The following is a 27,327-nucleotide window of genomic DNA, read 5'->3' on the forward strand; positions in this document are numbered from 1 at the left end:
ACCGACGGTACGGTAACGTAACACGCGTACGTACGGTGACACTAGACTGGCTACCTGACCCAATAATGATGTCACGCTTTGATGTGCGCTTTCCTGGGAAAGCGCACTTGTAAACAAACCGTGACGTCATTGGGACTTAGGTCTATTACAGGCACGTGGGAACATTATACATTATTGTGTACTTCTTTGCAAACCCTACCCGTGGTTGGCACTTACCAACTACATGTACAAACTATGGAAGGTCAACGTTGCAAAATTAAACAATAGTAATGCGCCTATCATTGATATTATTATTGTCTAGCCACCCCTCCCGGCCTAACCTACCCAATGAAGACGTATAGGGATTGTCACTTTTGAGTTGACAGAATCCCCTGGGGCACAATTTAAGGGCAGTATCCGGCATACCTAGGTGGGGCGCACTGAACTGATAGTCTTTCCATTCCAGATCCACCAACGTGATCGTCATCTGACCCCTGATTGACCTGTCAGCTGGCCGGGGAGTTTCCCGATCTGTGTCTTAATATTATTGTGTGCTCCTATAGAAGATCATCAGGCATGCGGAGCTAGGAGTACACAAGACACTTAATGTGCCTCCTATCAATTTAATGTCCCCCCCCGCCCCAGGTCCGATGTCGTGATTTGGTCACGTTTTTCATGCCCCAGGGTGGGGATTTTGTTCACTCAAATTGGCATTATAATGTCGGGGCATGGTCGGGGATTTTGCCTGAGAGGTGGGGATTTTGTCACTACAAAAGAGACAATCCCCACGTCTTGATAGGCGCATAACGTTGGCCACCAAGCTCTTCCGCTGTCGATTCACTTTTGAAAAATTAATTGACCGCTTCAAGGATGCCTTAAAGCGGTGGTTGTAATTGGCGCGGTTGGGGCCCAGCGCCCTTGAAGGTTCTGCATATTTATGATTTAAGCGCCAACTGTTGCAGGGGCCCGGGGATTGGGAAAGGGGGGGGGGGGGGGCCCGAGAACACAGGCCAGTGGGATAGGGATCCGACCCCGCTATGGAGAGAACCCGCGAAGGCCAGTGGATCATGGATAGTCTGACTTGGAGCGGGACGGCCCTATGGTTACGGTGGAAGACGGTGTGCGGCGGGTATTAGTTCCCAACACCCCGCCAGCCTAGGTTCCGGCAACAAACAGGCATTCACAACGCCCGTCCTGGCCTGGCGGACGAGGCGTTTGATCGGAGCCCATTCCGCCCCTCTTCATTTCGCCGAGTAGAGACCCCAATGGTGATTATTTTTACCGGACAAGCCATCTAGTGAGAACTCTCGGTGAAGTTGCGCCACTCAACCGGCCCGCGTGCGCCGATGAATTAAGAAAGCAGTCTAAATATTATGGAATTCCATCTCTGCCAAGTTACACGGCGCATGTTTGGGAGATCACGGCGCATTGTCGCATAGTCGCATTGTCGCATAGTCGCATAGTCGCATTGTCGCATAGTCGCATAGTCGCATTGTCGCATAGTCGCATAGTCGCATTGTCGCATAGTCGCATAGTCGCATTGTCGCATTGTCGCATAGTCGCATAGTCGCATAGTCGCATTGTCGCATTGTCGCATAGTCGCATAGTCGCATAGTCGCATAGTCGCATAGTCGCATAGTCGCATAGTCGCATTGTCGCATAGTCGCATAGTCGCACTGTCGCATAGTCGCATTGTCGCATTTTCATTCATTAATTTTCCAGGGCTTCACCAAGGGGGCGCTGTCGTGCGGTGTTTGGGTGCAACTAATTTGGTCATCCTCCCCACATTCCAGTTGCTTTCGAGTTAGAAATCGTGCCAAAAGATGAATAGGCTTACATCTTCAGAGTATACATTAATGAATCCTTTTATGCGTTGCCAAGAGAACAGTATCCTTTTGAAATGCATGTACCCGCAAGCCTTAGGCCTAACGCTATATAGTTAATCGCCCGAATGTATCGATATGTTAAACAATTGGAGGGTATCCAGAACTAATAATTAATACAATAGAGGACCGCGGCAGGACCCGCCCGTCACTAGATACCGTTGGACACGGTCCACCGTACTTTTATTTCCATATTCAAACGATAGCCTGCCCCCTCCGACTGTTAATTTGTGAATACATATTTTTTAATTGACTTGTTGTAGTTGTAACTATTGCTATTATCGGTCGGATGTGATGTCACAAAATGGAATTCTGGCACCTGATTGGTCAGTTTGGCTTCTCCATGTTTCTCTCTTGAGTGAAAGTTTTTATTGGGCATGTCTATGACTATGAGTGAGCATGTCAAATTCAACAGCTCCGACCGACTCAATACTAGAATAATCAGGGTTAGAATCCAGAAGAGAAGAGAATAAATTGTAGCTTCTCATAAGAACTCTGTTTAATGTTGCATCCTGTTTCTATGTATTTCCTTTGTATGTGTTGCAGAAATGTTGAAAAGCTATTGACCTAATTCTAAAAAAATTAAAGCTTTAGTTAGGACATAGGCCTATGTTCTTATATTTGAACTTGAGCTACAATGATGTTTTCCATTTGACCTAGTTTCTATGAATGTTACATATTTTCACTTACATGTAATTCCCAGGGTATGATCTGATCTGCCATTACTTTGCAGCTGGTTACACCTATCCTGAAATTTGTGGCATTTTTGAGATTCGACATGGTCTTCGTTGCAGGTAATTTATGATGAAAAATAATGTTTGAGAAAAACAGTCCTTTTTAAAAACGTAAGATAATCCAATTAAATCAAGAGGTGCAAGAAAAAGTGTTTGCCAAATCCCTCCTTGCCAAAATGCCATGGAATCATTCTTTCCGAACCTTTCCGACATGAGCAAGCCAAAAAAAACCCCTACAGACATTTTAAAGATACCCCATTAAAGATGAAGAAATAGGCCTAGTTCCACAAAAGAAGTTCACTTGGCAGCAGTTGCATATGGCCCATGAGACTGACATGGTATTGCTTTTTATGAAATTAGTACATGGGAAAAGTAAAAAAAAAACTTCATAATTATGTGAAACACAATTGATTATGTATTAATGTTTCATTTCGTGCATAGTATAAGAACCTTGCACCGTATCCTGCGAAGGTTTAATCTAGATGATAGGGCACTTGGTCAGTTTCTCCTTAATTTAGAGGTAAGCATTTGTTTTTCAAAGTACTTAACTAAAGAGTGATGTGGACTCGACCACTGAGTTAATTGTGTCTGGTTATCTGCAAGTTTCCGTCCAAGAATCAGGGAAGTAATCTGTCAAACATGTTTTTAACATGTTTTTATTGTTATGGTTACTAATGGCCACTATTAAAAACTGTCAAATCAATTTGATTTTGTTTCCATTTATTCCCTATAAACATGGAACATAAATAATATTTATTATCTTTCCTTTTTATGTACTTTCGCTAGGATGAATTACGCTAGGATGAAAAACATGCACCGTGTAACTTGGCAGAGATGGAATTCCATACGATCGAGCGCGCCCTCATTTGACGAAACTCAAGATAGGCCCCTATAAAATGCGACAATGCGACTATGCGACTATGCGACTATGCGACTATGCGACAATGCGACTATGCGACAATGCGACAATGCGACTATGCGACAATGCGACTATGCGACTATGCGACAATGCGACTATGCGACTATGCGACTATGCGACTATGCGACTATGCGACTATGCGACTATGCGACAATGCGACTATGCGACTATGCGACAATGCGACAATGCGACAATGCGACTATGCGACTATGCGACAATGCGACTATGCGACTATGCGACAATGCGACAATGCGACTATGCGACTATGCGACTATGCGACTATGCGACAATGCGACTATGCGACGGCACGACGCGACTATGCGACGGCACGACGCGACTATGCGACGGCACGACGCGACTATGCGACGGCCTTATACAAACAGTACAAAACAATGCGACGGCACGACGCGACGGCACGACGCGACTATGCGACGGCACGACGCGACAATGCGCCGTCGACGGCGCATGTTTGGGAGGCTTGCTTGGATCTCCCAAACATGCGCCGTGTAACTTGGCAGAGATGGAATTCCATAAAATCTGGTGTGGATTAATACAGAACCAAGACTGATCATCGGCCGGCGGGCCGGGACCGGACCAGATCAGAGCTGCCGCCGCTTTTCAGTCACTTTTGTCGTGCATCGGGGCAGCTCAGTTTATCCTGAGATTTGCCTTATACTTCGCTGCAGCGGTTCGCCGAGCTAGGCCCACCGCAGTATTGAGAGCGCCTCCCCCGAAGTGGCTGCCGCTGTGCTCCCGACAATTCCGCAAGGATTGGAAATGCCCCCAGACTGCACGAGCAAGGGCGGATCCAGGGGGTGGCCAACGGGGGCCATGACCCCCCCCCCCCCCACCCCCACCCCCCCCCCCCAAAAAAACCCCATTTTTTTAAAAAGTGACGTCGCAATAAAGGCAGGAACTGCGTACAGTCGTTCACCACCATCTTTTCCTCAAAAACAAAAAGGGTTAAAGTGGTCAGAAATTGCCTCAGATCGCACCACAGAGCGTCTAGAATCCAAACATTTTTCGGGGCCCTTAGGCGGGCCCCGAACCCCTCGCCGTAATTTTTGAAACCAACTTTTTGGGGGACCACAACTATTTTTTGGCCCCCCCCCCCAGTCTATGTAATAGACCATGGCGAATGCCATGTAGTTGGCTCCATGGATAACGGGTGACACTCAGACTACGCCCCCCCTCCCCCCCCCCCCCCAAAAAAAAACCCACCAAATTTGTGTCTGGATCCGCCCTTGTGCACGAGTGGTTTCCAAAGAACTCGGAGGTGTCATGATAAATCATTATGATGAACTGATAAACAAAAAACACAACGCGGGCCAGCCGGCGGGCGGCAGAACCGGCCTGGTCTGGCTCGGCTCTGACGACTGGGTCCGGTCCATACGTGTCTAGTCTGAGTGTCACCCGTTATCCACGGAGCAAGACTCTTGTACAACCCATGGCATTCGCCATGGGTCTATTACATAGACCATGTACTACATGTCCCTCACCTTGTCAAAACTTGACATCACGTCAAAACTTTGGACATGCTGACTAGATAGAGTACCCTGTCCCCTGTCACGTTTGCTAGGTTATACTCGCCTAGCTAGGGCTATACTCGAGTAAAGCCTAGCAAACGTGGGGGGGGGGGCTCGATCACTGCCGGCCCTATCTTGCTTTCTTGTCATCGCTAAATCTGGATCCGAATGATTTTACCCACGCGCCGTGCTTCTTTGTGAAAAGCAATGTGAAAAGTGCATGACTGGATAGATGGGTGGGGCAAAATGCAACCCTTTCAAAAATTGGGGGAACCCCCACCGCCCCTTCACTTCTGCCGCTTCTACTATGCCCCCTTCCGTTTTACGTGTCCTGCCTGTCAAAGTGTCAAAGTCTCTCATGCGGTCTCAAAATAGCGCCCTCAGTCCACAGTGTTCACGCCGTTCACGCAGCAGGCACACGGAGCCAGTGTAGACTGGTTCGCGGTCCGTGCACAGTTAGTGATTTAGAGATCGGTATGTAGGGGGTGGCGGGAACCAGTCTATTACAGCGCATTAAAATATCCCGCGCCGGTGAAGTTGAAGTTCACAACACATCGCCGTGTCTGGCTCTTGGCATCTGTTTTTGTTGTTTTGTCAACCGAATCAACATCCATAAATATTTACTTACGACAGTGATAAACACGTGAATCATTCAGGTGATTATTGTGATTTTAACTTGTTTGTTTGTTGGTGTGATGTGTAGATATGAATGATTGTTTTCTTCCCCTAACTAGTTCCAGTTTTCAACTTCGTACGTACATGTACATGTACATGTACACTGTACTGGTGCATGCATGCAAGACACGCAGAGCGTAGACTTGGTCCAAGTCTGGGTTGATAGGCGCATAAACATGTAATAAAGGCATGCAAAGCGCATATATATACGTCTGTAGACTGTACAGTACTGTGAGCTACATACACTATGCAATACTGCATGCACACAACACAACAAATCGTGTGCATCTACTGGTTTTGGCGCGTGTAACCTTGCGCAAAAAAAGTGTGCACGACACATACTCCTAGAACTATGGTAGTGGAGCCTCATAGATTTAGAACCCCGCAAAATTGTTGTCAGCACAAAACACTAATTAAGTACAAAAACGTCCATCCCAACCAAGCTTTTTCCCACAGAACCGCTGCACAGTTTGCCCCTAAACTCCGTACAATACCTCATGACATACTCACGTTATGTGCACCAAACAAACATCGGTGGATTCTGTCGGTTTTTCGGCAAAAATGATGAAAAATATGCCCTTTCCGCACTGAGCCAACCTGACACTTGAAGCGTGCACGCGCGCAGAATGATCGCAGTCATTTTCGGTTCGATCGCTCGGAGCGTGCCGCGGGGGGTACGTACTTGCACTTGTACGCATGCACATACTATCGTTCGGCTCCTACACCATACCCCCCGCGGCGCGCTCCGAGCGATCGAACCGAAAATGACTGCGATCAGTCTGCGCGCGTGCACGTTTCAAGTGTCAGGTTGGCTCAGTGCGAAAAGGGCATATTTTTCATCATTTTTGCCGAAAAACCGACAGAATCCACAGATGTTTGTTTGGTGCACATAACGTGAGTATGTCATGAGGTATTTTACGGAGTTTAGGGACAAACTGTGCAGCGGTTCTGTGGGAAAAAGCTCGGTTGGGATGGACGTTTTTGTACTTGATTAGTGTTTTGTGCTGACAACAATTTTGCGGGGTTCTGACTCAATGAGGCTCCACTACGTGGAGCCTCATAGTTCTAGGAGTACGCGGCGACAAAACGTAACCCGAAAATAAGATGGCGATCACCGCGCGATTTACCGTGAGCACGCATGGCATGCTGAATCGCAAGGCACAAACCGCGCAGGAAAATCGTGATTTCTACCCCAAGAATCTGTTCAAAATTGCAAAACGGGTGGCTTTAGAATTGAGAAAAGTCTGCTTTTGATTGTAAAGGTGATTTTTGAGCAATAAAAAACATTTTTGACTCTAATTTGATCAAAACAGGGGCCCTACACTTCACGATCGCCCAAGTCTGGGTTTCGCTCGGACTGTGCCTGTAGGCTGTAGTAATGCACCTATCAAATTAGCTTGAGCAACTCCAGCTCCAATGCTCATTAGGAATTCGACATATAGACCTGGAGCTAAAACTATGTTTCAGATACTAGATTCAAAGAGGCCCTTAAAAACGGGACTCTCTGTATTGGTATCACAAAAAAAATGGTCCTTTTTTCCTCTATTAATCCCAACCCAGATTCCATTAAACATAATGAGGTATGTTTAATGGAATCTTGGTTGGGAAACCAGATTCCATTAAACATAATGAGGTATGTTTAATGGAATCTTGGTTGGGAAACTAGAGGGAAAAAAGGACCATTTTTGTGATACAGATACAGAGAGTCCCGTTTTTAAGGGCCTCTTAGAATCTAGTATCTGAAACATAGTTTTAGCCCCAGCTCTATATGTCGAATTCCTGATGAGCATTGGAGCTGGAGTTACTCAAGCTAATGTCGCATGATAATTGATATCCACAGGATATGAACGGAAACACAAATCACACCAATGATGACCTGGCTTCATCATCTGCAGAGAAGATCGCAATATTGGATGCCGGAGCACAATATGGAAAGGTAACTCTATCATTACACATTCCATACTTACTGTGGTAAAGTTGAACAGAGAAATTGACTGGTGCAGGGTTTGAACTAATGTTGTGCACACCCGACCCAAAACTGATCCGACCCAAAACCGACTTCGGGTCGGGTCAGGTCGGGTAAGTCTATAACATGCAGGCCTACCAGTAGGTACCATTATGAGTCTTCACCGTAACCGAAACTGATCCGACCCAAAACCGACTTCGAGTCGGGTCAGGTCAGGTAAGTCTATAACATGCAGGCCTACTAGTAGGTACCATTTTGAGTCTTCACCGTAACCGAAACTGATCCGACCCAAAACCGACTTCGGGTCAGGTCAGGTCGGGTAAGTCTATAACATGCAGGCCTACTAGTAGGTATCATTATGAGTCTTCACTGTAACCGAAACTGATCCGACCCAAAACCGACTTCGGGTCGGGTCAGGTGGGGTAAGTATATAATGTGCAGGGCCTACCTTTAGGTACCATTATGAGTCCTCACCGTAACCGAAACTGATCCGACCCAAAACTGAATTTGGGTCGGGTCAGGTCAGGTAAGTCTATAACGTGCAGGCCTACCAGTAGGTACCATTATGAGTCTTCATAGTGATGTACGGTATGATTCTCTACTTAGAGACGACGATTTTCACGTGAGGTGGGTAAGTTCAGGCACAAAAAGCGGACACAGTTGCCCAAGCCAGAGGTCTGTATTTTTTTTCGGATCGGTTCACTTTCTCATAGCTGCCAACTGTTACTAATTTTTCGTAATTATTACGAATTGTTTGTTAAATTACGAAAATACGATTTGCCACTAAAACATTACGAATTTCCCATTTTCTACCTAATGGAAAAAAAATACTTGTAAAGTATCGTTTTTGACCGAAAACTTCTGGCGAAATGTCGCGATAATGGATGGACTGGTGACAAGTCTAATAAGAATGCAGTCAAGCACCTGATAGACATCAATGCAGTGTGCGCAGTGGAGTACTTGAGGACCAGACTAAAACTATTTTTCAATGGTGTGTCATTTGTGTGCATCTCGTGGATGTGTGGTTGTGTGTACTGTATGTGAGTACTTTTCAGTGACGATCGTGAGCACATTTGGTCGCTTTTTGCCGGGTTGAGACCCATCAGTGCGACAATTTAATCATGGAATTTAATAAGAGTATGGTTGGAATAATTGGTATTACAGTTTGAGTTTGTCACAACGTCCAGAAAAGATAAATCAGCATGCGTTTGCAAGGTATGTTGGCGGGATATTTCTATTGCATACGGTCATGACGGTGGCCCTAAATCATTGTGTGTAAAAACATTGATACGAACTCGAAACTCAACATCGATAGCATGCCTCTCCAAAAAAATATGCGCATATTTTATTATTGTTATTATTTATTTGACTCCAACAAACAAATACAGACATTAAAAAAAAATTAATTTAAAAAAAAAAAAAAAAATTAATTTTTTTTTTTTTTAATTATCTTTTGGCCTACATTACATTATTATTCACAAGAAGAAGGGTATGCACATGTATGTGTACATGTAAACCATGTACCTGTACTCGATGTTGGTAAAGCTTTTGATAAAACGAGCAGTTGAAAATGACCGCGCGGGTTGATTACTAATTGGGATTTTGAAATGTTGGCAGCTATGCTTTCTGTTCGATTCAGGTCGGTTTTTGCTTAATTTTTGTCGGGTCAGATCGAATTAAGGGAGTTTAGATTGGTTTTGGTTCGGATTTGGTTTATATCTATTATGATTCGGGTCGGTTTGGTCTGGTCAACCCGACCCGATGCACAACATAACTTTGAACCTTCAAACTTCTGATTTCCGTATTAGTCATCTACCAACTGAGCCATCCAGTCCTATGTTGGCTGTTCCACAATGGGAGACTTTTGAGACGTTGGTTGTTGGAATAAATCAAAGAGGCTTTATTCTAAACATCGTCTTGATAGTGGGATTTTGTTCAAATTTCAGGTCATTGATCGCAAGGTGAGGGAGCTACTAGTCGATACGGACATTCTCCCTCTAGACACACCTGCCTATATCATCAAAGAAAAGGGCTATAGGTAAGTTTGTAAAGTCTGTCACGCCAATATGGTGCAAAATGCCGGGGTTTATCTCTGGTTTCCTTGGCTCTGGTTTCCTTGGCATATTTCCATTCCCCCTGCGGCCGATTTCACGAATCAGTGCGTAACTTACGCCATGGTAGGACTAACGTAACAAATTTATGATACATTTCACGAAACTTGGCGTAGCTGCCGCGCAACTTTTTAAAAGTAATCTATACATCTTGGACGAGGATAATAACAACATTAACGACGGCTGTTTGTTTGTGTATGATTATGTTTGTTCATGAAACAGTTGTTGAATCACCTCCGCTCGCCATTTTGAAAATATTTTTGTCTGACTTTCTTCGGGATGGTTAGGAAACTCTAAAAACTCTGTCACGAGTAAAATAGCCATTCTTTTACTTCAAACACAAAGCTGTGAGTGTCTTGTATCAACCTTGATAAGTTGTACAGTAACGGGCTCCACGACAATCACGATTTGCTGGTAAAATAGGTCCATTTCAGTCGCTACGCCACAACGTACGCCACCTAAAATAATTGCGCAAGTTGCCCCATAATTTATAGCGCAAGTCACAGACTTATGCACTGATGAAACTTTTGTGAAATTGTTAAAGCTGAAATGTTGCGCAGCGTGAAATGTTGCACGACTTTGGCAATAAATTGTTGCGCAAGTGGACTCGTGCCATTGCGTAAAGTTTCGTGAAATCGGCTGCTGGATGGGTTGCCAGTTACTCCTCAGCTAATGCCGGTACCCACTTGTGCTCCTGGGTGGAGAGAGGCAAGTGGGGGTAAAGTGGCTTGCCCAAGGACACAACATATCACAGGCAGCAGGATTGAAACCCCTGACCCTCTAACCTTCTAATCTAACCTTCCAAAATCCTCTCACACTCAGCGATCCAAGTAATTGTTCTTGCACTCGGAGGTCCAAGAACTCCGACTCTGCTTCACAAAGCTGGCACCCGAAGGTCCAAGTACTTGAACTCGGGTACCCGTACTCGTTCTCAAAGGTCAAAGTATTGGGATGCGAGTGGTACTCGATGGTTTGGTACTCGGCAGTACTCAATACTCAGATAAAAGTACTCAACAACAGCACTGAGTAATGAGTATTGATGAGGATGTAATTGAGGAATGTTCCATTTGATTGCAGGGGGATCATTATCTCGGGTGGCCCTAACAGTGTCTATGCAGCAGACGCACCTGTCTATGATGCTGCAATCTTCCATTGTGGTCTTCCAGTACTTGGTATATGTTATGGCATGCAGGTAATATGCAAACCGATTTTCTTTTTTGCATGGTTTATTCCATGCACAAACACCATCTTTAATACTGACCACCCCAACTCCATCAAAATCCCCATTTTGGTGGATTTTGGGGGACTTGGTCCAGAAGGCCTGGCGTGACTAAATATTGATGGAGTATGATGGACTTGGGCCTAATGGCCTGAAGCAGTGCTAGGGGTATCCAATTGATTTTGCCTAGCTTCCTGTACTGCTATTGTGATAAAAGCCATGTTTAGCAAGTCCATGAATGTCAACTAGTGCGTCAGTGGTGGATTCCATTATGTCATGTACAGTTTTGTATTAGACGCACAGTGATTGATGGATTTTGATGGACTTGGTCCAGTTCCTATTAAAAGATGCTAGGGAGTTAGGGTTAATATCACATTTTTAACTCTTAAACCTTAAGCCTGGTTCATACTCGGCGCGAAAGCGAACGCGAATTTGTGACGTTGTGTCAAGTATTCGCGCTGCGAATTCGTAATGTTAAGCACATTTTAACTCGGGTGAATTTCGCAGTGAACGTTTCATGACGTCAAATTCGCTTCGCATTCGCGTGGAGTATGAACCGGGCTTTACGCAAGTAGTACTGAGATACACGAAATGGTGCGTAGCTTACACCTTGCGTAGGATTTACGCAACAAATTTGTTGCATGGCTGCACAATAAACTAACGATCGATGGCACAAAACTTGGCGTAGCTCCACAACGTTTTAAATAATTCAAAGGTCTCGTACGAGGTTAATAACAGCTTTTGTGACGGCTGTGTACGATTTCTGTTCGCTCACGAAACAGTCGTTGAATTCCCTCTGCCCACCACTTTGGAAAAGCGTTTGTTCAACTTCTTTCGGAATCGTACTATGTTGAACATTTTGTTTACAGATGATGAATAAGGAGTTTGGTGGAACTGTGCAGAAGAAATCAGTCAGAGAAGACGGACAGTTCACCATTACTGCGAACACAGATGTTATGCTATTCAGGTATGTCAGATTCAATTAACGTCCTAGTCTTCTGGACTTCACAACCCATGAGTTTTGCAAAATCACTTTTGTCCATAGAGTTAAAACCCACACTTCAAATTCCTTTGAGGTAATCTTCTGTGGAGTATGGATAACACTTCAAATCCCTGCACAATTCTTGTGTGTGGTTAAGCTCAGGGCAAGCAGGCAGATTCAGTCACGCTTCACTGCTCTCCACAGTGCTGTTTTTGTGTGCAGTGACTCTCTGTGTGACACAGTTACTTTAACACTTCATATCCCTTCACCTGAAACTGACCTGCAGGGTTTTCAAGGGTTTTACATATTGCTCTGAATACTGACTTCCAACTAGAAGGGTTAACAAAATGCAATATAATTTAGTGTTAAGCTGAATTTTTGTTTGAGCAGAAAAGGCACCTTTCGAATGAATTGTCTTTACTTTTCAGGAGGAATTTTGCAGTCTTCTTGGTTTGTGTAAAAGAGGGGAAAGTCGAAAATGGTTTTGATTTTTAATAGTGGTGTTAATGTTGATGAGGAAAAAATGTTGCAACCTGACGCCACTTCGGCGGTTGTGTACAAAGTCTATGGAGAGTCAAGAACATTTTTCAAGTATTTCCTATCAAAATTGGAAATGTTTCTCAGTCCCAGATTCATGTCTTATCATTTTTGCAATGACTGACCTTCATTGAGATGATATATGAAGAAAAAAGTGGCGTCAGGTTGTAACATTTATTTTCTTTTGATGATTTGTCTTGTAGAGGTCTGGCGAAGGAGCAGACAGTACTATTGACTCATGGGGACAGCTTGAATAAAGTAGCTGACGGTTTCACGGTGGCTGCCACATCAGGCAAAATCATTGCAGGTACAGTTTATGTTTATCCACTCACAGCCACAACGAGTCAGAAAAGTGTTAGACAGCGCAATGGCTAGGACACATTTCCAATGTTCTGGGGGATCACAAGTCATCATAAGTCCATCACAAGTCTATTACAAGTCCATCACAAGTCCATCACAAGTCCATCACAAGTCAATCCCAAGTCTATCACAAGTCTATTACAAGTCCTTCACAAGTCCTTCACAAGTCCTTCACAAGTCCATCACGAGTCCATCACAAGTCCATTACAAGTCCATCACAAGTCCATCACGAGTCCATCACAAGTCAATCACAAGTCCATCACAAGTCCATCACAAGTCCATCGCAAGTCCGTCCCAAGTCCATCCCAAGTCCATCCCAAGTCCATCACAAGTCCATCACAAGTCCATCCAAAGTCCATCACAAGTCCATCACAAGTCAATCCCAAGTCCATCACGAGTCCATCACAAGTCCATCACGAGTCCATCACGAGTCCATCACAAGTTCATCACAAGTCCATCACAAGTCCATCACAAGTCAGTCACAAGTCCATCACAATCCATCACAAGTCCATCACAAGTCACCCAATCCCACAAGCTCTTCAAAGGAATTTGGACTAAGGCATTCCTTTGCTATTGTTCAGCCTGCGCTTGTTGAAAATTGACAAAGAACTTTGAATAATATAAAGAAAAGGTAACAGAATGGCTGATATTTTTAAAGAAGAAATGTGAGTTAATATTCATCGTGGAAACTCTCAAATCAGCGTGAAAGTGGTTTTAGACGAACAATACAACCACGCGACACGTACGATAAAAGAACAGCATGTACGTTTTTTCATTATTCTTCGAGATCGCTCCCATATTTAAATATTTGAATTGAGAAAATGCTATTCAGAAATTTTGTTGATGGTTGAATATTTGAATTGATATACTAATTTTTCTTGCATCATCTGAATTATTAGCTTTATCCTTTTTTTATTACAGCTATTGCAAATGAGGAGAAAAGATTATATGGAGTACAGTTTCATCCCGAAGTTGACCTGAGTGAGCACGGCAAGGACATGCTGCATAACTTCCTGTATCGTATCGCTGGCTTGGCAGGCACATACACCATCAACAACAGACAACAGGCGTGCATCAAAGAGATCCATGAGAAAGTAGGCTCCAGTAAAGTCTTGGTAAGTCACGTGGCTTGAACACCAAGGAAATGTACAACATTTGGAAACATTAACCCAACTCCCTAGGCCTTTTTGCTAGGATGTAGCCTCAATCCTGCAAAATCCTCCAATTGGCCTCATGGAAAAATAGCATATACATGTAGCCTCAATCCTGCAAATTCCTCTATTATTTCTTGAATATGGTCCGTGGAGAGGTGACCACTGCCTGAATCCTGCAAAATCCTCCGGCTATGACTGTCAATAGGCTGAGGCAGAGGCAGTGACATCCTGGAGCAGTGCGGAGGATGTCAAGTATAATCAAGGGCTAAATTTATGCTAGGTTGAGCATAAACAACACAAGGTCCGGCCCAAGACCTTGACATAGTGCGTCCTCCGAAATCAGCAACACACTTTTGCCATGTAACCTCAATCCTGCAAATTCCTCCAAATTGCAAAAAGGATTTTGGAGGATTTGGGATGGTTAGGGTTAAAAAAAAATGCAACTACCAAATTATTATGAAATACCTTTCTTGACTGTAAGTGAATAATGGTCTCAAGCATCCTGTGAAATTGTTGCGCCTGGTATGCTGTAATTTTCAAGAAAAGTGGAATTTTGTATCATTTTCCAGCAATGGTTTGGTCGAACCATCTTTGGAAAAAAATGTGGTTTTTTTTTCAAATACTGCCCTCCACTTGATTAAATTTAGTTAGTCCACATTCTGTGGACTAACTAGTTACATATCTGTAAATGGGTGCAAGCCAGCTAGTCTGGTTCCCTGACATGTATAAATTTTCCTTGACGGATCAGGGAACAAGACTAACCTCCAAATCCGTCCATTTCTGAAAATTGCAGCAAAAGCAAATGTTGTATACTTTGCTGAAAATAAACAATGCTGGGTACAGCCTACAAACTCGACACAATGCGTCCTACAACATCAACCCACACTTGTTTTGCCATTCAGCCTCAATCCTCCAAAATCCTCCCAAACAAGGATTTTGGAGGATTAAAGAGGGTAAGGCTTAAATGAATATTTAGTGTTCGCCCTTCACAGACAAATGTTCATCAACACTGTTTACCCAATATTGAATTAACATCAACCCGACGCAAATTCCATCTTATAACGACTTGATTTTAAAGCTTGGTGATGACTTTCTTCGCACAAAGCTGAGCTGCGATTGCGCAAAGCTGAGCTGGAATCGCGCATAGCTGAGCAGCCCGTCGGGGAAGTTTGACAACTTGGAGAACAAAGAATAGTAGTCTTATTTGTTTGTAATGATTGTTTAATCATTTCAGGTCTTGGTGAGTGGTGGTGTCGATTCTACAGTGTGCGCTGCATTATTGTCGAAGGTAAGCAAACATCTTCAAACCATCCATTATTACTTTGTCCAGATTCAACTGGTGGCTTATTGAACACAGACGCACTACGTTTTCCGTGTTCCCGAGAGGGAGTGGGAAAACAAATTATCGTCAAGCAAACTTGACGCACAGTAAAGATGGAAGACACACGCTGTACTAGGGCTGTGCGTCGAAACCGGGTACCCGAGTACCCGAGTACCCGAGTACCCGACCGCTGATATCAGAAACCAGTTACAGATTATGGAATCGAATACCCTAACCAACGTTACACATTACTTAGTAACTTCTCAGACAATGAAAAAGAAAGGTTTTGAATGTCATTTGTGGAGAATTTTCAAAATGAAAACCAGTCTACATGGAAAAACAAAACAGATTCATGTTCAGGACGCTTGCGAAAATGCAATTTACACCGTAAAGCTACATGTATTGAGCTCACTGTACACACTTGTATCTTGTATTGATGCACTGATGCGGTAGTGTTTTCGTGCAGACTTTATGAACAATCTGAACAGCGACTTCCGAGATTAACATTTTGGGGTTGGCTTTCTTGAACGGGTAACCAGGTACCGTGTTTTTTTCAAACGGGTATCTGATTTCCGTACTACCCGTAAATGCACACCCCTACATTGTACACGAATTTTTCAGCGTTTATCTAAAACGTGTGTGTGATGTAGGAATAGCGTGTATCTTAGAATAGCGCAATTACTCAGTGGTGTATGGTCAATGGTATATGGGATAATTGTTACAGACAGTTGCCATGGATCGACCAATCGGGATCAAGGATTCAACTTGGCTTGAAGATAATGGTTTATGTAATATTTTTGGTAGGCCCAATAGTTCTCTCTCAAATGACGTCATTTCCTACAGACCAGCCATGTGCATCGGCATTTCAAGCGTCAACTTGCACAACGCACAACAGCTGCGTCGTATTTCAAACACATTTCGAGCAACAAGCGCGCGTGTTTGGAACATTTTCAACACTGCGCAATGCGTGCTTGATTGCGTAAAAATATGCAGTTGCAGTTCTCCTACAGAGATGGCCGTCTTTAAGAGAGACCTATTGTTTTTCAATTTGTGCATATCTACAGTGAATTAATAAAAGTTTCGTTATTGTTTGTCTTGCTAGGCGCTTGATGAGGATCAGGTTCTAGCTGTACACATTGATAACGGTTTCATGCGTAAACAAGAAAGTCAATGCGTACAGGAATCATTAGAAAAACTAGGACTTCGTCTGAAAGGTACGTGTATATATGACTCCACAAGTTTTCATTATTGTAACAGGGTTATGGAAAACTCAGTGAATTTAAGAGTGACCCAGAAGGGAAAGGTTTTCGCCAGTGTGGCGTATGTGTGTCTTGTGCCATGTGTCTAAGTTGTGACATTTTACTGACTGGCTATGGTGGCTTTTTAGTGTGTATGCAGTGGGATTATTACATGCCTCTCTAGACAAGTGGCTGTGCTACACCACCTCTTGACTTGTGCTTGCCGTAGGAATAATAATAATGTTTATTTATAAAACGCACGTATCCACCAGTATTGGTGCTCAAGGCGCTACATCATTATTACCCTGCTCATTGTGCCAATAAACCATTCCAAAGACAATCTCAGCTCCCTGGGGAGTATACAGCTCCATGCTGCCATTTTGGCACAGCAGCTAAAATCAATCACAATAACCATCTCTGCCCAGGCACCCATTTACTCCTGGGTAGGGAGAAGCAATGAGTGACAAAGTGCCTTGCCCAAGGGCACACGCACCACAACCCCAGGCTGGACTCGAACCACAACCTGCAGAATTACCCGCAGACCACGAATTCAATGCTCCAGACCATAAGGCCACGGCACTCCACATAGGGCGTGCATCTTAGAATAGCTTGCAATATGGACTGTGGTATATGCGATAATATAACACTGTTGCCATGGATCCACCAATCAGGATCGAGGATTCAAGTTTGCTTCAAGATAATAAATCTTATCTCCATTCTAGCTTGAGTAACTCCAGCTCCAACATTCATCAGGAATTTGACATTTAACGCTGAAGGTCAATGTACATTCTATCCAGCGGTAAAAAAATGGCGGAGTCCCGAAGTCAAGCGCAACGTGCGCATGCGCACAGATACGCAACCACCAAAACACAGCCATGACAGCAGAACTGGACGGTTTTTCTTAAGAAGCCACAAAAATCATCAATATTTTTCATATTTTAGTCACTTTAGTTGTTCCGTTTCAAGTCAATCATTAGCTTCATGAATGACTGCTGCATGATATGAGGTATGGTTAATCTCATCTAGGTTGGGATAACAGGGGAAAAGGACCATTTTCGTGGAGTCCGTTTTATTTTAGGGACTCTGCCATTTTTTTTACCGCTGGATAGAACATACATTAACCTCGATCGTTAAATGTTGGAGCTGGAGTTACTCACGCTATCTCCATTCTTGACTATAGTCGTGAACGCCTCCCAGTCTTTCTATTGCGGGACGACCACCATACCGTCGAAGAGGAACGATCCCAAGTCAGCCAAGCGCCAGACTAAAATGCTGAACACCACCATTGAACCAGAGGAGAAACGGCAAATCATCGGAGACACGTTCATGAGGATCGCTGAAGAAGTTTGCGTGGAGTTGAACCTTAAACCAGAGGACACAATACTAGCTCAGGGTAAACAACGAATAGTGCTCGGGTGGGGAGGGGGTCGCTAGAGGATTTAGGCCAATTGCAGGGAGTTTTTGGTATAAAATGTTAATTTTATTTTAAAATGTAAGAACAGTAAAATTTTCATAAAAGGTAGTAATTTTTTATTTGTTTTTTCATGTAAAACTCACAGTTGCAAAATATTTCCGATTGTCTCGAAATGTGTGCTGAAACTGACATTTCAAAACAAAATTGTCGAGGTAGATAAGCATGTTCTACAGAGTGATTACATATCTTAAAGACTTCCTATTAGCGATTCACCGCAATTCACTTAGACTTTTCATAGTTGGAGGTATTTGCCGTGTCATTGTCGCTAGGGAAAATTGGAATCAATTCCTAATTGTATCGTCATTTCTGGGCAGAATCCGAATTGATTCCTATAAATGTTGGAGTTGCCCAGCAAATTGTTGTCCGGTTAGCAAAATGATTTCTGTCGTTCTTTTTAGGAACACTACGGCCCGATCTGATCGAGAGCGCCTCCCACCTTGCGAGTAGCAAAGCCGACGCGATCAAGACGCACCATAACGACACGGAGTTGGTTCGTCAGCTCCGGCGGGACGGTCGGGTCGTAGAGCCGCTCAAAGACTTTCACAAAGATGAAGTCCGTGCTCTAGGCAGAGAACTTGGTCTTCCTTCAGAGCTTGTACAACGTCATCCTTTTCCAGGTATGCCTTAAGAATATCAATTTGCTCTGAAGTATCAAAATATTGCTTGGGTTTAACGTTATGACACAAGTATGCCGAACAAGTACGGCAAACATTATACCTGTCATGCTTGAACAAGTCAAGATAGATGTATCCAAAGTGTGATTTTCTTTAACTCTCCTTTTGTTCCATCAGTCACAGATGGGGACCAATAAGTAGGTGTCGACAAAAAAGTTACCATTGACAAAAAAAAGTGGCGTCTGGCAATAAAAAAATGCAACTTTACAATTAAAAAAACATCACAATCGTGTTTGCACATAGATAGTTTTTTTTCTTAGAGCAACGTGTTAACACCTCTTGACAAACGATGGTCAAAACATCATCATGAAACTCCTTGGTCCAGGCTCTCTGAGACTGTGCTTTATGATGTGCGCAGATATTAGTAACCAGTGATGCGACCGTATGCTAAGTTCCAAATATTCTGCGAGAGTAGTCCAACCTTCCTGCGTTCAAGTGAATAACCATAGCCTATTCAGGTTGTTTATGCTGTTTGTTTGTTGTGCATGTTATGTCCATGTAGGTCCAGGATTAGCAATCCGAGTCATCTGTGCCGAGGAATCGTTCATGGGAAAAGACTTCGTTGAGACTAATTCCATTTTGCAGATATTGGTGGATTATAATGCTGCAGTCAAGAAGGTTTGCTCAAAGTTTCTTTTCTTTTCCTATTATACAAAACTTCATTTTCCTCACTTAACTGTTTTTGCGGTGTTTATGCTCACATAATTTTGCAATGTTGATTGCTCATTAAAAATCATCTCTCAGGTGAAATTATTAGTAAACTTGTAAAGTCTGTCAAAAGCCAATGATGGCCCATCAGGCAAGCATTTATCTACTGTTTTTTTGGCATGAAACGACTTCAAATATTTCTACTCCCCCTGGATGGGATGCCAGTCCATCGCAGGTTACTCCCAAGCTAATGCCGGTACCCATTTATACTCCCGGGTGGAGTGAGGCAAGTTGGGATGAAGTGGCTTGCCCAAGGACACAACATATCACATGCAGCAGGAATCTGTACTTTTAACAACTGAGAATATTTCTATTCCCCCTGGATGGAATACCGTTCCATCGTAGATTACTCCCCAGCTAATGCCGGTACCCATTTATATTGGGTGGAGAGAGGCAAGTGGGGGTAAAGTGGCATGCCCAAGGACACAACATATGACCCCTGACCTTCTGATTAGCAGTCACAAATCCCAACCACTAGACCACAAGAGTAATTTGTACCGACATACAATTCTGTGATTATATTTTAATTGATATAAATCTAATCTGTATTTTGAACCATTCTATCAGTTTTTTTTAATCGAAGGTGATATACCAATCTAGAATGTCATTGTGTTGATTATTTCTAGCCCCACGCCTTGATGGGTCGCGTCACGTCTTCCATGACAGACGAAGAGCAAGCGCTGCTGTGTTCTGTCACATGTACTGAGCAGTACTTCGCTACGTTATTACCCATCAAATCAGTTGGCGTTCAGGTGAGTTCAAACACTCTTTTTTTTCAATGATTCATCAAAATATTGTCAAAGGATGTAAATGGTGTGTAGGGCAGATCCAATTTCTATTTATTAAGTTTCTTGTTTGTATTTTGCAGTCGAATTGAAAGGGTAATCTTTAACCTTTGAAAATGCGTGCCTCGTGCTCTTGAAAAAAAATAGAGATTTCTATTTGTGTGATTTGTTTTAACAACAAAACTACTCCCCCCTCCCCCCATTTTGGGCAACTGTGACCCTCTAAAAAGGGCTTTCATTTTGTGCACAAATGAATCTGCCCTACGAGAGCTGATTTAACGTCAGGTTGAAATAAAATATTTTGATGTATTCTTTTGTTCGGATTTCTCATTCAAAACTGAATAACTTTTTGTACATTGCTAGGAAAGTAGCAGTTGAAAAAAAGCTGTTTTCAGTAGGCAAACTCAAACTAGCATGGAGAATGCATCTTAGAAATGCTCATATCTGTTACTAGCAGTTAATCTGAAGTTTCTAAAAATATGCGGCCATTTATAGGTATTTGCAGAAAAAGTCAAACATTGTGTCGTTTATAGAATCCATCCAGAATCGATATATGCTAGACAACGAGAGAGAGCTTTTTTGGGGGACTATTATGTGCGCAACAGTTTGCAGCGTGTGATGCGAAGAACGTCAGATTAATTTGATTCTGTAAACATGCTCAAACCTGAAGCGTTTCGTGTAACCGCCATACGTACAGCGATGATGTGGTCAGGTCCATCCTGAAAACCAGTTCGTACACAGCGCAAAATTGAATGCGAATGCAAATTTGTGACATCGGGGCAAGTTTTTGCCCTGCGAATTTGGAAAAGATGAACAGGTTTGAAGTAAGACATTGACAAAATTGAGAACTGCCAACATAGGGCTGGATAGCTCAGTTGGTAGAGCACCGGAACAGCAATCCGGAGGTCACAGCTTCAAACCCCGCTCCAGTCAATTTTCTTACTTGTCCTTAAATCTGAAACTGAGTCTGGGTTACGTGTGATTGACATTTTTACGCCTATGTGTGTTTCTCTTTCCAGGGCGACGGTAGGACATACAGCTATGTAGCAGGGATCAGCAGTGATGCTGACCCAGACTGGGACAAATTGTTAATACTTGCAAAGATGATCCCCAAACTCTGCCATAACATCAACAGGTAAAAACTTGATGTTCCATCATACAATCTAGTGATTGATTATAGTACTGGTCAGATTCAGAGATGGTTGAGTGGTTAGACGTCTCGACTAGTAAGCCAGGGGTCGGGGTTCAAATCCCACTGGTGTAAGCTTGCACATTTTTCTTGTAAGCCCCAGGCAATACTGAGTATGCTGTGCTTCTGAAATTATGTTGTTGAAGGGCAGACACCCATTATTGAATATTTTCCCTCTATATTTAAAGCTATAGTCCATCATTTGCAGCCATCCGAAAAGTAACTGTCGTAATTATTGTTGAAAAATAAACTTGGATGAAAGATAGTAAGGGAACTAAACTCCCTGTGAAATTTTTCTTTCCGGGGAAGCTGTCATTTTGAAGTAATCAACGAAAGAAGGCATTTCCAACGGTGATTCTAAAGAAGCACCGTAGGAAAATTTAAATTAGTAGTTCGTTTTGTTATTCAGCGCAGCGCGCACAAGTATTGGAACGACGCACAAGCGCGCGCGCGGTTGTTATAATTCATCGGATCAGTGCGCGACGTCGTGTATAGCTGCAATTCAAAACAATTCAAAACATGATTCAGTAACTTTTGATTTGAAATTGAGATCTTAGAATGCTGTTTTTCTCGGAATGTACAGCTGAAGCTTAGCTGAAACTTCATCAGGTTAGTTGCTCAGTATCCTTCAGTAGATTTTGAACTCTTTTGTTGCTTCAAACGAACAAAATGCACAAATTACAAATGATGGACTGTAGCTTTAAATGATGGTAATATATAATTTTAGGTGCATCTGCTGTATGTATGTAATTAGTTATCCCGCGAGCCTGAGTGGAACACGGAATAATGTAGTGCGTCTGTGTCCCACACACGAAGAGGCTGAAGGCCAAGTGGTATGTGGGACCCAGACGCACTCATTTCCGTGTTCCACTAGCGCAAGTGGGATAATGAATTTATCTTCAAGCAAACTTTACTCCGAGTAAAAATGGAACATGCATGCTGTACACAACCTTTTCAGCAGTTAAGTTTTTAGACGTGCGTGCAGAAAGAACGGCACGCGCATCTTCGAATAGCATGATATGCCAAGTGCGATATGGACCGTGCTATTGAGTATAATATCACGCTATTGTTGCCATGGATCGACCAATCAGGATCAAGGATTCAAGTTTGCTTGACGATAAAGTTACATTTTGCATGGGTAGTTTTGAGACTTTCGAGGTGTAGGGTATTATATTGATGATCCGTTGCATTGGGGGAGTGTAGCCTAGTGGTTATGGTTCGTGACTCATGATCAGAGGGTCAGGGGTTCGAATCCAGCTTCTTCTTCTTCCTTACAAGTGCAGACTTCATGGCTGAAGATAAACGCACTGCCAGAAACACTGGGGCGAACCCCTTCTCTTAGCGATAAGTGTTACTGGGTTCTTTTACGTGCATTGCATTACACAACACACAGGACCTACTGCTTTACGTCCCATCCGAAGGACGAAGCAATAATGGTCACCAGTTTCCACGCCACTGTTGCCTCTGAAATACCAGAGCATGAGTCCGGTGTTCTTATGGTCATATGTTGTGTCCTTGGGCAAGCCACTTCACCCCACTTGCCTCTCTCCACCAAGGAGTATAAATGGGTACCAGCATTAGCTGGGGAGTAACCTGCGATGGACTAGCATCCCATCCAGGAGGAATAGAAATATTCTCAGTCGTTTCATGCCAAGGAAACCAGAGATAAACACCGGCCTGATGGGCCATATTGGCTTGAAACCGACTCAACTTTATCGTTACATTGTAAGCCGTGGTAATTCATACTTTGTTGTACTATTTTTGTTGATGATGTGGTTTTCCTCCCTTCTCCTTCAGGGTTGCGTATATATTTGGCGATCCAGTCAGGGAAATGATCACTGATGTCACACCGACCTTCCTCACGCCCGGCGTACTGGGCACGCTCAGACAGGCCGACCATCTCGCGCAGTCGGAACTTATCAAAAGTGGTAAGTGTGCATTTTACAAGTTGAAAAAGTGGGAGGTTTAAAAGTGAGCTGTTTGATAGTAAATTATTTTGGGAATGACAATATTGTTTTCTTTCTTTCCTTCTTTTTTTTTTGTAAACGTGTACTGCATGTGATATTTTTCAAGTTTTAATCCCCAAAATAAACACCGCAACAAAAGAAAGTCCACCTTCGTTGGAGGGGTCATAATTTTGAATCAGGTCGTCTTATGATGACATAATCTGTATCTACTTTTGGGGAATTTTGTTAGCTACATTTTGATATCCCGTTTGCAACCAAAGACTGTAAATCGCCCAAGATTGATAACGGTTTATGAAAAATGATGAAGTTGAAAAGTTGCAAAATTTAAAGATTACCCCAATCGACTGCACAATGCCCGAACAAAGCGCGGGTAATTCAATTTGGCGTGCTCCCATGCATACAAGCACTGTGCAATCGGTATTCCCTGCCATTCGTTTTGGGCAGGGTGTCACACAGCAATTTCCACTCGCGTACTCTTTCAATTTGCAACTTTTCAAACTGCATCATTTTTTATAAACTGAAGTCCATGTTCGACAATTTACAGTCTTTGATAGCAAATGGGGTATCAAAATGTAGCTAACGAAATTCCCCAAAGTTCTGTATAAATGACGTTATAAGACGATCAGATACTAAATTATGACCCCTACAATGAGTGTGGACTTGTTTTTTCACGGTGTTTAGATAATGTATTCACACGGCGGGTCTGCTTGTGCTTGTGTTCCATTTCACGTCAAAGTTTGTGCATCAATCTCAACCAAACTTGAAAAGTGGTCTGTGGAGAGAAGGCCGACGTCAAACAAATCCTTTCCAATATGGATATTTACGAGGTCTCTGGAGAGATACTAATGACTCTAACATATGTTTGTCCAGTGTCTCACCAAAACTCTCCATTCAACCCAAACTCCCCATTCAACTGAGGACTGGTACCTGCCGGGTGGACAATCAAGGCCGTCACTGAAAATTGTCCTTACTAACTGCCTGTACATGTGCATGACTACAAACTGGCAGGATGCCAGGGGATCGGGCAAGTTTTACTTGCAGAATTTTTTTAAAAACTTGTGATAATGTATACTTCTAAATCAGTCTGACTCTTTAGAAAAATGATCGACATGATTGTTGGATAATCCCTTACATGCTTTCAAATCATTGACAATCCCGCAGGTTATTACAACAAGATCAGCCAGATGCCCATCATCTTGGTGCCGCTTCATTTTGACCGCGATCCCACAATGCACCAGCCTTCCTGCCAGCGCAGTGTGGTTATACGGACGTTCATCACCAATGATTTCATGACGGGGATCCCAGCCCAGCCGGGCAAACATCTACCAGAAGAAGTAAGGAATTCAAATAATTATTACCTTGACAAGGATTTCCAGCCACTCTGGAAATCAGGGAAAACCTTAAAACTGAGTTTCCATTTTTCAGGTCATGAAAAACTCAGGGAATTCGGGTTTAAAGGGAAAATACAACATTTGCATACATCAAAAAATAAAACTACCAAATCATTTTGAAATACCTTGCTGGACTGTTAGTGAATGACAGTGTAAAGCATCCTGTAAAATCATGGCACCTGGTATACTGTCATTTTCACGAAAAGTGGTATTTTTGTATCAATTTCCAACGCTGGTCGGCCGACCAGCGTTGGAAAAAACTGGCTTTTTTTTCAAATACTGGCCCCAATTGACCATCGCACTTGTTTGCAATCGATTACACACCTATAAACGGGTACAAGCCAGCTAGACTGGTTCCCTGACCTTACAATTCCCCAATGTATGTAAACTGCTCTGTTTCTTCTTATATGCAGTCAGGGAACCAGACTACAGGAAAATGATTGTTTTTCTTGGTTTTTATAGCATTTTCGAACCCAAAACCTCAAAAAAGTCAGTATAACTATATTTGCTATATATTTCCAACCCCCCAATTCCATCCATTTCTGAAAATTACAGTAAAAGCAAATGATGTATACTCCCTTTAAAAAACACTTAACATCAGGAAAAGCTCAGGGAATTTGGGGAAAAAAACACCAAAAGTCAGGGAAAACTCAGGAAATTGGGGGACACAAAAATTCAGTAAAAACTCGGGGAATTTTGGAAAACATGAGAGAAACCTCGCAGGGGATTTTTGGGGAAAAAAACTTTAAAAAATCAGGGAAAACTCAGGGAATTGGGGTGGGGGATTTGGATCACCAAAAATCAAAGAAAACTCGGGGAATTTTGTGGGGGAACACCAAAAATCAGAGAAACCTCGCAGATACAGGTACCCTTTTGGAAAAAAAAAATCACGGGTATCCGGGTAACGCAAAAGAAACCTAACCCCAAAAATAAAATCTAGGAAGATGTTGTTCAGATTGTTCATTAAGGTCCACACGACCATATCGGTGCTTCAATACAGCAAGATACTTTTGTGTGTACACTGTAGAGTGAGCTTTATAGCCTTCCTATGTAAACTGCATCATAAACGTGAAATATGTTTTGTTTTCCCATGTAGCCTGGTTTTCAGATGGAAATTCCCCACAAATGACTTTCAAAATCTTTCATTGCCTGAGAAGTTACTGAGTAATTTGTAAAGTTGGTTACGGGTAATCGATCCCATAATCTGGAACCGGGTACTTGGTTCCAATGCACAGCCGGTGCCGTCGCCAGCCCTGAGCATCTTGGGGGCCATAGTACCAACTAGGGGGGCCCACTACCATTGAAAAATACATATGCATGGCTTCTGCTGTTTGGGGGGCCAATTGCTCGCAAAGGGTACCCGATCCCATAATCTGGAACCGGGTACTTTGTTCCAATGCACAGCCGGTGCCGTCGCCAGCCCTGAGCATCTTGGGGGCCATAGTACCAACTAGGGGGGCCCACTACCATTGAAAAATACATATGCATGGCTTCTGCCGTTTGGGGGGCCAATTGCTCGCAAAGGGTACCCGATCCCATAATCTGGAACCGGGTACTTGGTTCCAATGCACAGCCGGTGCCGTCGCCAGCCCTGAGCATCTTGGGGGCCATAGTACCAACTAGGGGGGCCCACTACCATTGAAAAATACATATGCATGGCTTCTGCCGTTTGGGGGGCCAATTGCTCGCAAAGGGTACCCGATCCCATAATCTGGAACCGGGTACTTGGTTCCAATGCACAGCCGGTGCCGTCGCCAGCCCTGAGCATCTTGGGGGCCATAGTACCAACTAGGGGGGCCCACTACCATTGAAAAATACATATGCATGGCTTCTGCTGTTTGGGGGGCCAATTGCTCGCCAAGGGGGGCCCGGCCCCACCAGGCCCCCCTCCCCCCTTGGCGACGGGCCTGTGCACAGCCCTGGAGTTGCCCAGTTACAAGTAGTCACTAGATTTACCGCGGTCATATTTTCTGGATTGTTTTTGCAGGCTCTGGGCAGGCTAGTTGAAGGTATTCTCACCGTGCCTGGTATATCACGAGTCATGTATGATCTGACCGCCAAGCCGCCAGGAACAACGGAATGGGAGTGATGGGTCACGAACTATGGTTGTCTAAAGAAGTATTATTTGGAAAGTTGACTATTTTTGTAGGCAGAATGAATTAATTCATCCATCAATAGAACAATCCATCACTAGAGACCACAGAACTGCCGGTGAAAATTTATTATGTCGTATTTCAATATATTCTATGGTCACATACATGCATTCAAAATGTCTACAACCAGCTTACTTATGAGAAGTGTTGTACACAAGGGAATGAGGAGTTAGTGCTCTGGTAATTTGATGTACACATGTAGCTCTGTGGGTATTGCCTACACATGTACATGTACAAAATGTATCCACGTGGCCTTATCATGTGAACGGTGAAAGATCTGCCATTTTGGACGTCTAGCGCAGCGCTCGATTGATTGATCATACAGTACAGTGGAACGCCGCTATAACGAACATCACGGGATCCACAGAAATTGTTTGTAATA

At 43.3% G+C, this 27,327-nt stretch overlaps 1 protein-coding gene and 1 non-coding gene across 3 annotated transcripts; both read left to right on the forward strand.

The window, feature by feature from the left end:
* The first annotated feature begins 5,532 nt into the window (after positions 1–5,532).
* Positions 5,533–27,327, forward strand: LOC119731789 (GMP synthase [glutamine-hydrolyzing]-like). 2 transcript variants are annotated; one of them, XM_038205062.1, is made up of 17 exons: positions 5,533–5,697; positions 7,549–7,652; positions 9,629–9,720; positions 10,871–10,985; positions 11,882–11,979; positions 12,735–12,838; positions 13,813–14,006; positions 15,280–15,333; positions 16,469–16,580; positions 17,785–17,997; positions 18,477–18,695; positions 19,255–19,370; positions 20,087–20,212; positions 21,265–21,380; positions 23,232–23,362; positions 24,563–24,735; positions 26,780–27,327. In XM_038205062.1, the coding sequence occupies exons 2-17, from the start codon at positions 7,560–7,562 to the stop codon at positions 26,879–26,881; spliced, it is 2,058 nt and encodes a 685-aa protein (XP_038060990.1). In that variant the 5' UTR covers positions 5,533–5,697; positions 7,549–7,559; the 3' UTR covers positions 26,882–27,327. The 2 variants fall into 2 exon arrangements, with proteins under 2 accessions (XP_038060990.1, XP_038060989.1); XM_038205061.1 differs by having other exon boundaries at positions 5,534–5,697; positions 7,557–7,652.
* Positions 21,106–21,178, forward strand: Trnaa-agc. Its single transcript has one exon. It is a non-coding gene; the product is annotated as a tRNA-Ala (tRNA).

This window comes from Patiria miniata, unplaced genomic scaffold, assembly GCF_015706575.1.
Source record: "Patiria miniata isolate m_02_andy unplaced genomic scaffold, ASM1570657v1 HiC_scaffold_24, whole genome shotgun sequence".
Classification (NCBI taxonomy): domain Eukaryota; kingdom Metazoa; phylum Echinodermata; class Asteroidea; order Valvatida; family Asterinidae; genus Patiria; species Patiria miniata.

Coding starts and splice junctions, on each gene's coding strand:
- LOC119731789 (XM_038205062.1), top strand. CDS start 7,560: ATGAACGGAAACACAAATCACACCAATGATGACCTGGCTTCATCATCT. Junction 11,980..12,734: donor ACAGATGTTATGCTATTCAG/GTATGTCAGATT, acceptor TTTGTCTTGTAG/AGGTCTGGCGAAGGAGCAGA. Junction 12,839..13,812: donor ATCAGGCAAAATCATTGCAG/GTACAGTTTATG, acceptor TTTTTATTACAG/CTATTGCAAATGAGGAGAAA.